Source organism: Lemur catta, chromosome 23 (genome assembly GCF_020740605.2).
Source record: "Lemur catta isolate mLemCat1 chromosome 23, mLemCat1.pri, whole genome shotgun sequence".
NCBI lineage: Eukaryota > Metazoa > Chordata > Mammalia > Primates > Lemuridae > Lemur > Lemur catta.
Genome location: NC_059150.1, coordinates 17,432,266 through 17,445,502, shown reverse-complemented (window position 1 = coordinate 17,445,502; position 13,237 = coordinate 17,432,266). Strand labels below are relative to the sequence as shown.

Below are 13,237 nucleotides of genomic sequence, written 5' to 3'. Positions count from 1 at the left end.
ACTTTCTAGCAACAGAAAATGTTTGCAGAATTAATGTCCTAGACACCTTTTTCAGCTGAAGCAGTCAGCACCCACTGGATCACTCCTAGCTATAACAGAACTTAAACAGCTAATTTCTGAAACAAAAACAAATCTACTTAATAATACCCTGACTAGAGAATATATAATTCTATGACTATATTATTATGGTGATGGAGCATAAAGTAGAAAGTTCCCTATGCTTAAGGAACCACTATTAGATTTGCAGAATATCAAACCACTAACCTACTCAGCTACCAAGGACGTATAATTTGGACTTTAGCAAAGGCCAAGGCACCATTCATATGCTCCTTTTCCTCAAAGGCCATAACATTTACTTAAAGCATCTCTTTCCTTAATTGCTCCCCTCTCTTGAACACCCTATTTACTCATAAGTTATAAACCAGTACCACCAGTTATAAACCAGCAACCATATTCAATAATCATCATTCTCTAATTGGTTTGCTTCTGAAATGGATTATTGAATACTTCTCAAATATTGAACATTTTGCTTTAAACAAAAAACCTCTTAATCACAGTAATATTAGTAAAATCAATAGATGACCTTGGCTATCACCACTTAGGTAACAAATTCAAAAGTTTTGCTAAATGAGAATTAAATTTGCCTAGCCCTCCTTCCTTATCTGGTTTGACACAAGCAATTTCCCTTTCACTGATGCATTTACTTTCTACAGACATAACAATAAAAGAAAAAATTGAACATTCTCATTTTGATACCCACTGTAATGCAGAAATTGACTTGCCCATTTAGGCAAGTCAGTCTCTTCAGCTTCCTCTTATTTTGGTTCTAAGAGGCTTTAAAAGAAGTAAGCTACTATCTCAAATTCTTTTTTCAATAGCAAAGCTAAAAAAATGACCCATATTACATAGCTTAACAGGAGGCTGAAAGAAAGTTTTGGTCAAACACATTTTTGTAGATGAGATGGGCTTCAAAAGTTGGTGCTAAAATAATTTAATATTAAACAGACACTATCATATTGGGCTGTAGAAAATGGAATTGGCTTAAATTGACCTTAGATAAGGCAGTTGTAATGGCAGGTTTCAAGAAACTAGCAGGTCACTGATATTAGTTATCTAATACCAGTCCTCTGATCTGGAAGGAAAAACCTTAAGAGTGTTGCTCTTGATATTTAGTTAAGTCAGCAAACAATGTCCTCAGTCTGTGAATGACTGATATTAAGAACCACACCTTCAATTTTCCAGCCCAGGCCCTAGTTTCCCTCCTCCCTCTTACCTGCCAACCCTGGTGGATGATTACACACAAGACAGTGAAGTTGCTTCAAAATATTTAATACGTGTCAGACACGTAAAGTTACATTTTTATACAAAAATCAATACATTGAAGGAGAAAATACTGTACAAAAACCTTACCAGCTCCCCCAACCTTTATACAACAAAGACTGGAGTCACCATATCTACAAAACCATAAGGTCTTTCCACGTAGGGCTTCTGTCTGTAAACTCTGTTTCGTTAAACACTTTTTAAAAGCACTGTGTAGTAGTTCTGACCTAGAGCTTTTAAAAATATAGCTTTTCTCTATAAACTCCATATTTCCAAGCTTGAACTCTTCTGTGAAGTTCATCAAGCTTTTCTCCCCCCTGTGGGGAAGCGAAAGGCCGTTAATAGTCCCCTTTCCCAGGGTAATCACACAGTATGAACATTTCTTCAGTGAGAGAGAAAGGTGGGGCGGGAGCGAAAGAATACAAGTCTCTACTGCAGACTAAATCCCTCTAGTCCTAGGAAATCCTGGGAGGAAACGCCACTCCTGGCTCGGTACGGTTCTAGCTTTGAGGGGTGGGTGTAAAGTCCCTCCCTCCCCCGAGGACCAATGGGGAACTCCCCGGCCCGAACCTCGTCGCCGCTTCCTCCTCCGTGCTGCCCGCAGAGGAAAGTCCCTGTCTGCCCCCAATCTCTTAAGCTCCGGGGAAGGAGTGGTGCATTCCAGAAGGACAAATAGTCTGAATTCAACAAGACGAACTTACATCATACAGACACACAGACATACACATACACAAAAGTTAACGATCGGCCTCTTCCTGTAAGCCCAAGCTCCCAGGTCTCAGGATGAGGCTAAGTGTCCCGGCACAGCAGGCCGCCCAGCCCGGGGCAGTTCGCGCTGCCCGGCAGCAACCAGTCTCCCCACGGCGCTCGGCGCCTGCGGTCTCTGGGAGTCCTCGCGGCCGGGAGGGGCCCGGCCCTAACTTCGGGGACGCCCGCTGCTCAACCTCCTCCCCGCACGCGGACGGGGGCTCAGAAGGCCACGATGGCTGTGCTCCAAGGGTTCATGTCTCTCAGCACCGGCTTATCGCAGCAGATCTGCCCGGGCTCGGCGGCTTCCGGACCGCTCTCCTCTCCCTCCTCTTCCTCCCTGCCGCCCCCGGAGCTCTTCCGTAAGAGTCCGGAGAAGCTGGAGCCGAAGATGCTAATGAGGTTAGCCACGTTACCGGTCTCCATCTCCTCCGCGCCGTCGTCCTCTTCCCTGCCCGGCTGCTCCTCCAAGTTCCGGCGGGGCTTCTTGAGCGGGGTCGAGCCGGGCGCCGGGCAGCCCGCGGGGCCGCCGCCCACCCCCGCCGCGCCGCGCTTCCTGGGGCACACGGCGGGCGGCGCGGGGCACTCGTCCGCCGAGGGCGGCGGCGCGCAGCGGCGGTCAGCACCCGGGGACGCGGCCGCCGCGCCCCGCCGGTCCTCCCCTCCTGAGGGGCAGGCACAGGGGCGGCGCGCTGCCTGAGGCGCCTCGGGGAAGGCGTCCGAGCCTCCGGCGGGGCTCCCGGCTCCTCCGGCGGCCGCCTCGCGCGGTCCTTCCACGCGGCCCCAGGCGGCTTCCGCCGCGTCCGCCTCTCTGCCTTGAAGAGCGTCCGCGGCTCCGGTCACCGTGGCCGTCGGCTCCGCGCCCCCAACCCACGGCGCGTCTGGGACCGCGGGGCGCTCCGACTGCGGCTGCGGCTCCGGCTCCGGCCAGGCGGCGCGGGCGGCAGGCGGAGGCGGCTCCCCCCAGCCGGCGGGCGGTCCGGCCGCCGGCTCCCCGGGCTGCTGCGGCGGCGGCGTCGGCGTCCCCGCGGGACCGGCCAGGTAGAGACCCGGGCACGGGTCACTCAGGTAGACCTGACGGGCGCTGCGCAGCACCAGCGAGACCAGGAGGTTCTTGTGCAGCTTGATGCCGCCGCGCTGGACCCGCGAGTTGTAGATCTTGCCGAGGGAGATGCTGACGATGCGGTGAGCCTCCAGCTTGAACTCCATCCTGTCTCCCCCGCACAGGGCTGGCGCCGAGGTGACGGGGTTGAGCCCTGGCTCACGTTCGGAGCGGGGAGGGGCTCGGGAGCCGTAAACAAGTCGGCCCTGGGGTGCGCCCTCGACAGCTGAAGACTCCTGAAGGGAAACGACTCCGGTGACGCGCGCGCCGTCCCCCCGCCTCTCTACACCAGATAACTGCCTAGTTCCAGGTCCGGTCGCGAAACAGGACAGCCTGGCAGCCCGGCGCCTTATATAAGAGCCTCGCCCGCCAATCACCGAGGGCCGCCAGCCGTTCAGGCGCCCGAGTGCGCCGCGCGCGGCCAATCGGAGACCGAGGAGGGGCGCCGGGCCCGTTCGAACGTTCATCCCGCGGAGCGGGCTCTTAAAGGGGGCGACCGCGGGCGGCCACCGTCCGGCGCCGGCGGGGCCGTGTGCTCGAGGGCGGTGCTGTTTGTAGTTAAAGATTCTGGCTTGTGCGCTGACACAAGGCGAACGAAACCATTCGAACTTTCATCCGAGTGTGGCGGTGGACTCTGCTCTGCCGCACAGTCCTGACGCTTCCCTGGTCAAGCCCGCCTCCCACGCGTCGCCACCCTTTCCAGGCCCCGCACACCTGCGAACCCGCGGCCAAGCCTGACAGAAATGGATGATGGCAATTCGCGGCAGGGAATACCCCCATTACAAATAGTATTACTACAACGTATTTGGCGGATGTCACTTTTGGATAAGTCCCTTGTCCCCTGGAGTCACACACACTCTTTAGCATCTGTCAATTTTAACGCCAGAGAAAAGGGAGGGTTCTAAAAGTTCCTGAGTTTTTGGCTTCTTATCAAGGAATTGTGTCTAGGCCGGGCGCGGTGGGTCTCGCCTGTAATCCTAGCCCTCTGGGAGGCCGAGGCGGGAGGATCGCGTGAGGTCAGGAGTTCGAGACCAGCCTGAGCAAGAGCGAGACCCCCGTCTCTACTAAAAATAGAAAGAAATTATATGGACAACTAAAGATATATATAGAAAAAAGTAGCCGGGCATGGTGGCACATGCCTGTAGTCCCAGCTACTCTGGAGGCTGAGGCAGGAGGATCGCTTGAGCCCAGGAATTTGAGGTTGCTGTGAGCTAGGCTGACGCCACTGCACTCTAGCCCGGGTGACAGAGTGAGACTCTGTCTCAAAAAAAAAAAAAAAGGAATTGTGTCTACATACAAAGTTATTGGTTCTCCACAAAAGCAGACATCTTTCACGTTGTTCTCTAGATTCTAGAACAAACCCACTTGTCCCCTTCCATTAGGTTAAATGGAAGATGTTACAAGTTCTCCACAACGATTTTTTTCTCAACAACAGGGCTGACCAGTCCACCCTTGGAAATATCTAGCAAGTTCTAAAAATACAAAGAGAGAAGTCTCGTGCTCCCATGATGTCATAATTTCATTTTGTGTCAAGGTAAAAATATAGGGGCAGGGTGCTCCAGAATTTTCTGGTCAGTCAACAACTTTGTCTGCTGATCCTTGTAAGTATAATACACGGCATCAGGGCACAATCACCACGTGGTTCTCCAGAGTCAGCTCCAGTTAACCCACCTAAACTCCACCACAGACCTGCCTAAGCACCCCGGGTAAATAACCTCAGGATGCTGTAACCTCTCCGCCTGTAAAAGGGGGAAGTCACATACACATCTGCTTTATTATGCCAGAGATAACTGACAGCTCTCAGCCACAATATGAATAAGAAAGCTAAGCGCAACTTTCTTGGAGTCCATGTGGAATAGTTGGCCTGATCCTGCACCAGGGTTTGGCCAAGCAATATGTTTATTCAGGGAAATACTAGTGAAAGTTGGGCTTGATCATGGCCAATTTACAATCAAGACACTTTCAGAGGATGTGATGGCTCAGTAACATTACCTTTGCCCACAACTTATTGATGGTAACTGAGAAAACCAGACTATGGGGCCCAGAGTTCCTCCCCTCTAGGAATTTTCAGACTTCATAGAGAAGATAAAATAATTACCTAAATAATTACAAAACCAAGCAGCCTATATTGAGTAATAACATGAGAAATTTTTTCTTCTATTTTCTCTTTCTTTGTAAGCCATTATTAGTCACTATAAAGCCATGGTTCAGCTCGGAGGCTCTGGAAATGAGCTTCCTGTGTTGGAATCTCAGCTCCACCTCTTACTTGCTGTGTGACCTTTGGAAAGTTATTTCACCTCTCTGTGCCTCTGTCTTTTTTTATTAGTAAATAGAGATAATATTAATAATAGTGCCTACCTCTTAGAGTTTTTGTGAGGATAAAACAAGGTAACACATGCAAAGCTCTTAGAACAGTGTCTGGCATATAGTTAGCTACCAATGTATGTTAGTTATTAGAACACATTACCCCGTGTGCAAGCTTGGAGTAGGAGAAGAGACTGAGGAAGGAAGGAACATAGATAGCAGAAAGTTTTACCAAGGAAGTTGTATTTGAGGAGGGTGTTGAAAAACCCCTAGGTAGGATCCACAAGTTCCAAGCAGCAGAAGCAACAGAGTCTGCTGTATAGAACATCTCATTTTGAAGGTGTGCCAAGCACCTGCCCAAAAGTAAGTGGAAAGAGCTGGAAACAGGCGAGGGCTGCATGATAGTGGCTTGTGGATGCCTCAATGAGGAGATAGGACCACAGGGACCTACTAAAGGTTGCTGAGTAAGGGAACCATAGAATTCTAGAATAGTTGGTGCACAGAAGACCACTTAATTATAAAGCTCTTGTGAGAGTTTAGGCAAAAGGTCGCGAAGGCCTGAATAGGTGGAAGTAGCAAGAATGAAGAAACTGAGACACAAAAGGAACTTTCGTGATGATCTGGGATGCTCCCACTCACCCATCCAAACAGAATATCCATAGTGCTAGCCTCTTGCCTTCTGACCTGGGCTGGTTCACCGCTCCTTAGGCAACCTGGTGGTCCCCCACTCTGGAAGGTCACCATATTGACACCAGACTTAGTGCAGATACAGGATTGGGCATAGTGCACGATGGCCCAGAACTCCTGGGCTCTAGCAATCCTCCTGTCTCACCACTGGTGCCCACTGCTGTTGATTTTATTTCCCCCCCTTTTTGTACAACTAATTGAAAGCTAAGTATTATTATCAGATGATTAAAAAGTTTATATTGCCTTAAATTGAATTTAGTCTGTATAAGAAGAATGTAAATCTGTAAACCAACTATAGATTATGCGCACAAGAGCTATAAGTTATCTGCACTGTCCTTACCTTTCAATATTAGGACATTTGGAATTTTTTTTTTTTTTGGTCAAAGTTGCTTATGCAATTGAATAATCATTTGCATGACATCCTGAATTCTTTACGGGAAAAGTTCTATAAAAAATACATTATTAGCACTTCATGTAAGCAATACTTCTCTTTCCCTTCTGAGAACAGACAAATCCACTTTTTAATTCATTCCTTTTCTCTTTCATGTATTTCACATCTTTTTTCTTTTGGCTACTTGATTTTCTATAGAATTTCTTTATCTTCAAATATTGTTTGACTAGGAGTGGGCACCAAAACCTGTTTTCTTTCCTCCTCCCTTCCTAAACTACTTACACCCCAACTCTCCTTCTTGTCCTAAATTTTGTATCTTTGTTCAGAGAACCTAAAATTATTTTTATGATCTTTTCATACCCTGCCTCCTGTAAGACTCCTAAGGAAAACAAATTTCCCAATAAGTAGAGCAATCAAACTCATTAAAATGAGCCAGCCTAGTATCCTTTCAAGCTGAATAATGAGAAAACATAGCCATATAAAACCTTACCTGTGCTGTTTAATGCAATGACTACTGGCCACATGTGGCTACTGAGTACATGAAATAGCCACATGAAATGTGGCTAGTATAACCAAGGAACTAAATTTTTAATTTTATTTAGTCTTAACTAATTTAAATTTAAAAATTGAAATAGGATATTTTCCCCCAAACCCAACCTTACATTGTGTCATATTTTTGAAGTTTGAAAATATAGCATCCCAACTGATAAGTGTTGTAACTGTAAAATACACAGCAGGTTTAGAAAATATAGTATTAAGAAGAGAATGTAAACTATTTCATTAATATTTTTATAATGGTTACATGTTGAAGTGATGAATTTTGTATATATTGGGTTAAATAAAATATATTATTAAAATTAACTTAACCTATTTCTAAAATATGCAGCTCAAATTATATTTCTATTGGACAATACTGCCCTAGGGATAATAAAGGGATAGGGAGGTGTAGACATATAAATATGCATGAGCATATTGTGGGCAATTAACAAATGTCCTTGATTGGAGAAAAGGGAAAGGACAGGAAAGATAAAGAAAAAAAGAAGTGAAACAGAAAACATTTAGATATTTGTAGAGTTAAGGAGAAAAATCAAAGGAAAATGTAAACACTATAGCTAATTGGCCAGAAGAAAATTCTTTCAAAACTGAAAGTGGCCACAAAGCTAGAGAAGCACAATTTTACTTTATCTGAATATGATGCCACAGAAATATCACAATGTCATTTTAAAATTCAACATTATTTTTTAATTCAAAATACAAACATGCAAACTTAAATTTCAGAGAGAGTTTTCACTTGGATAACATTGTTTTCCCAGGTTGTTAGGCTGCATTTATTCTTTTCAATTCTATGTCTGCCTGGAAGTTGCAGGACCATTTGTTTTTAATGTGCCATTTTCCTGCACAAAAACCTTCAATGGCTTCCCATGACCTTTATGGCAAAAATCCAATTCTCTGGCCCAGTCTCCAGAGTACTACACAATACATTGTCAAAGATAAACAGCCAGGAATGGTGAGCAGAGCCCAGGCTCCTTGGGTGTCCTGGCAGTTCTTACCAGCTGTGCGTGGGCAAATTTGGAAGGTGGTCCTTATCTTGTAAAATTGGTAAGTTTGGACAGCCAGCTGCGGTGGTTCAAGCCTGTAATCCCAGCACTTTGGGAGGCCAAGGCAGGAGGATTGCTTGAGGCCAGGAGTTTGAGACCAACCTGGGCAATATAGACAGACCCTGTCTCTACAAAAATAATTTTAAAATTAGCTGAGTGTAGTGGCACGCACCTGTAGCCGTAGCTACTTGGGAGACTGATGTGGGAGGATCACTTGAACCTGGGAATTGGAGGTTGCAGTGAGCCATGATCTGCCACTGCACTCCAGCCTGGGTGACAGACTGAGACCCTGTCTCAAAAAAAAAAAAAAAAGGGTGAGTTGGACTAAATCAGTGGTCCTCAAACTATAAAATATAGCTATACATTAAAATCACCTAGGGAGCCTTTAAACATCACTTAAATCAGAGTGTCTGGGGTGAGACCCAGGTATCAGATTTTTTTAAATCTCCATAGGTGATTACAATGTTACAGCCACATTTGAGAACTAGTGGCCTGGCTGATTGTTTTAGTATCATTTTAGGTCTAAAATTCATCATCTCCTATTTCCTCAACAAAATACCCTCTCCCCTCCCTGCCCAAATTCCACATATCATTTCCTCCAGGAAGCCTTCTGTGCCCACTGAGGTTTATTGTGTGCTCACTTGTACACACACACACACTCTCATAACCTAACAGTCATTTGAGACTTAAAACCACAATACCACTCTCTTGTGATAATACTTATATTTCTCTTCTGTATTTCATTTACTCATATTATTTATTTAACTTTTACGTGGATATAGTTCTCATTTCCCAATAACCTTATAAAGTACTGGGAGATGCTAATTACACCTTTTTGTTTCTTGCCTCCCCTACACCCAGTGCCCTGAATATTGCCATGTGCATATGAGGGGATCAATAACTATTGGATAAACAAATTAATTAATGGGTCTCCAAAATTTGAGACTAAAATATTCAAACACAGCCAACTAGAGGATAAAAAAGAATACTCTGTATAAATTATTCTAGTGATATATTAACCGAACTATTAACATTACCACAAATACATTTTATCCTACCGTAGTTCATAATTATTCAATTATGAATACACAATACCATTTCCCTATGAAAGCTATTTTTCACATAAAATAGATTGATTTTAGACAGTTTGCTTTTTTTGCCATGCTGTTTACAAATGTGTGATTTTATTATTGAAGTCATTGCTTGCTTACTCTGTTCCGACTGAACGTTTATTGTAAGTTAGTGATGTATCAAAAACCATGCTGGGTATCAGCACCTCATTTAGAGGCAACCTATATATAAATTTCAGCCAATAAGAAAGTCTTTCTTCTCTCTACTCCCATTCTAATTGTGTAACGAATAGAACATATTCTAATTCATCAGTCAAGTCCATTTTAGATCAACACAGCTGATCTAAATTCTAACATAAATGCTCATTTCAGTTCAAAAACCCAAAATCACTAACTGGTCTCATGATCAGTCTGACTAAGCGAATTCTGAGTATTTATACAGACACATCCTTCAGTGCGAAAGGAAGTTTCAGATCTGCTGTCTAACCAGCAGTTAGTGTGTGGATTAGTAGACTTGTGTTTATAAGGCAATCTGAGTTCTTTTGAGGAAAAATGTAAAATAGGCAGCTCTCGTATATATCCTTCCGTTTACCATTATCACTTACACAGAGTTCTCAGAGTCCAACTCCTTTATTAATGAGATCATTCCTTTTTGTGTTCCCTGAAAATATCAGAAGATCATTGTAAAAAAAGAAACAGCGTCCTTTAAAAGTCAAGTAGGACTACATATGTTTCCATATGAGAATTGGTCGAGGAAGAACTAAGTTACGAAATGATCGGTGGCGTTGCCCTTTTAAGAAATGTAAGAATTTGGTTCTCAGTCCCCTCCTCACCCGGCCCCGCCCCCTTCCTTCAGGGACTGACCTAAGGCTTAGGAAGTCTCAGAGTCACACGGAGTGGGCCAGCTGTCACAGTCCCAAGTACCTTTTTCTCAGTCTGGGTCTTTCTCTGTTTGATTTTTAACTTGTCGGTGCTGTGAGTGCGTGTCACCATGAGTGTTCCGATTGGTGTGCCTCGGTAGAATTGTTTTCATGTGTGTCAGTGGGTGTGGGCAGATCTTGGGGACTGCTTAGCTTAGTCAATTTGGCTGCAGCGGTTTGCATAAATGCTATGGTCAGAATGGATAGCAGAGCCCCTGGTGTCTTTTTTCTGTTATTACTGTTTGTTTGTTTGTTTGTTTTTTTGGTCTGGTTATTTTTATTTTGGTTTTGTTTTGTTTTGAGGCTTATGAATGATTTTTAAACTATTTTGATTGGCTCCTGGGCCAATATTATGTTTATTTGTTTCCAACTGGGTAGAAGAATTAGGTTAATTTTTTTAAAAAAATTAGCTTGGGTGCCTGTGCCCGAGAAGGACAAGGAGTCCTCTTTTCCCTTCCCTCCCACAGATGTGACAGTAAAATAGAATGAAGGAAAGGAAAGGGTACAGCTTTGCTTTTTTTTTTTTTTCTTTTTACCATGAGATCTAACTAGACTGGAAGGGTTTGACAAACAATTAACTACCCTCCCAACTCAGCTGCTGTTTCCCAAAATAGCATCTCCTCTGCTGCCAGAGTAGATGGGGGCCTGCAGGGGAGGAAGACACAAAGGTGCCCTCTTTATGAAGCCTGAATCGTCTGTGAGATCTTGAAGGCAGAGGGGAAACCCAGGGGATTAAATTAGCAGGCAGCCCAGGCTCCACCTGGAAGGGAAATAGATAATAGGCTTTAAAGACAGGAAACAGCTTGTGCTCCAAAATAATAATTTTCAAAAGCAACACATGATGGATCCTGGGAGGTTTTCCTTTCCCCCAAGTTCATAATTTTGAAGCGAAATCACCCTTTAAGATGTCACTCCGTGAGTGAGTCAGGTCTTCTGGTATTCCTGCAATTCTGCTCCACCTCGCCGCCCCCATATTTGGAAGGACTGTCACAGGCAGCCCTTTTATAAACCTGGCTCTCGGATACAGAAATTGCTCAGCACTAGGTCTTGAAGGGATCTGGTAGGGCTGGAGTTGCTGCTGCTGCTGCTGCTGCTGCTCCTCCTCCTCCTCCTGCCTCTTCTTCTTCATTGTTTACCTTTACCTCCTGTCTTGTCTCTCTCCTTTTTGTGCTCTCTTAGCCTGCCATTTTTACCTCTTCCTCTTCATTCTCTCTGAAAGACTGCCTCACACTCCCACACATCAACTTGCTCTGCCAGCCCTGGCTCTCTGGGGTCCTGAAATGTCTCCTGTCATGAGTGAGGATGTGGCTGGGAAGGGAAAGCACACAGTGAGCTAAACACAAGGAACAGACCAGCCATGCACCTTGGAGAAGGTCAGGAGCCTGAAGGTAAAAAGAGGAAGATGGAGAAATGGAAGGACCAAAATACGCCCCCAAGGGGTTAAAAGATTATACATATCAAGTTGGATTCTGGATTTTGCTGTTTTAAAATTTCCTTGAAAATGTGCCTAAAGGGAATTAAAGCGGCCATCAAAAAAAGAAACCTGTTCCATGAATTAACTGACAATCAGTGTCAGCTGCTAGAAACTGCACGCTTGATTCCTTTGCGTTGTGTACCCGCTTCCACTCTGGCAATGACATTGTAGTTCGTGGTCTGATCATATGACCATGTCCCTCTGGACTGGGACTTCCCCGAGGGCAGAGGGCAGGTCTTGCCTTGTGTGTGTCCTCAGTGCCTAGCATAGTGCTTGGTCAAAACAAGGCACTCACATGCTCTGAAAGTGTTGGAGTAGGTGGATGGATGAATGAACAGAGGAATAGATAGGGGAGGAAGACATTCTGAATACTCATAAATCATCTCTTTTTCTCCCAATATTCTAGAAAAGAAAATATAAAACTGGCCAACTTTCTTCTGACGAGTAGGCAAAGCAGAGAAATGATAAGACTAACTTGGACGTTCCAGGAAGACTTGCGCCTCGTAGATCCTCTTCAGCGCCTAGCGCTGCGGATGGCATGCGCAGGGTTACACTCGGCACACGTTTGTTGAGTCAATGATTTAGAGGAGAAAAGCAGCTATTCTCTCTTGAGCAGGAGGTTTCCACAAAAGGGAAAGGAGGAACGGTATATAGTGATGTAAATATAAAGCATTTTATGACATTGTCTTTCCCAACCTTGACTCTGTGAAACATCTTAAAGAAGGAAAAATCCTCAGGAAGAGAAGGGATATTTTTGGAGACCTTGGAAGGGCTCCTAAAGAGAGAGGAATGGAAATATACATGCAGTGTGATATTTCAAAAAAATCGTCCTTTTTTTTTTTTTTTTTTCTGAGACAGGGTCTCACTCTGTCACCCTGGATAGAGTGCGGTGGCGTCATCTGGCTCACTGCAACCTCAGACTCCTGAGTTCAAGTGATCCTTCTGCTTCAGCTTCCCTAGAAGCTGGGACTACAAGTGTGTGCCTCGACGCCTGGCTAATTTTTCTATTTTTAGTAGAGACGGGGTCTCGCTCTTGCTCAGGCTGGTCTCAAACTTCCCCAAAGGGATCCTCCCGCTTCAGCCTCCCAGAGTGTTAGGATTACAAGGCGTGAGCCACCACTGTCTGTAGCTGACTCAACTGTTAGGTGTTTGGATCCAGAGAGGCTTACATTCTTTTTACTTGGGCAAGGACTCTGCATTGATAGAGGAATAGTAATTAGGGAGGAAGGTCAGCACCAAAAGGGAATACTTGGAACCCAGCAAGCATGGCTTCTGCTCTGACCCGGTGTGGGTGGGGGAAAAGCTGTGTGAATCTGTGAATGAATAGAGTTATGCTAAACAAATACGTGATTGTGCAGGTGTGTAACCAACATTTAATAAAACGAATACAAGAGCGCAATCTGGGATTTGTCACTCAGCTAGCTTTAAGGCCATTCCATTCATTTATCCAACTCCTCCCTGCTTCTCAAGCCTTGTAAACAAACAACAAAAAGCATAGGAGGAGCTGAGATTTACATAGGCCAGGAGCTCTACCAAGTTCTGAACACAGAAATATGCCTGGGCGGTATTAGAAAGGGCAGTTAATTGGTTGGCTCCTGAATGTGTTAATCCTAAGCAAAGCTGT

The 13,237-nt window shown here is 45.1% G+C and overlaps 1 protein-coding gene across 1 annotated transcript; it reads right to left on the bottom strand.

Moving 5' to 3' along the window:
- Positions 1-1,313: 1,313 nt before the first annotated feature.
- IER5 (immediate early response 5) lies at positions 1,314-3,482 on the bottom strand. Its single transcript, XM_045536083.1, has one exon. It carries the CDS (start codon positions 3,274-3,276, stop codon positions 2,290-2,292), a length of 987 nt encoding a protein of 328 aa, XP_045392039.1. The 5' UTR covers positions 3,277-3,482; the 3' UTR covers positions 1,314-2,289.
- Positions 3,483-13,237: the final 9,755 nt, after the last annotated feature.

Coding starts and splice junctions, on each gene's coding strand:
- IER5 (XM_045536083.1), bottom strand. CDS start 3,276: ATGGAGTTCAAGCTGGAGGCTCACCGCATCGTCAGCATCTCCCTCGGC.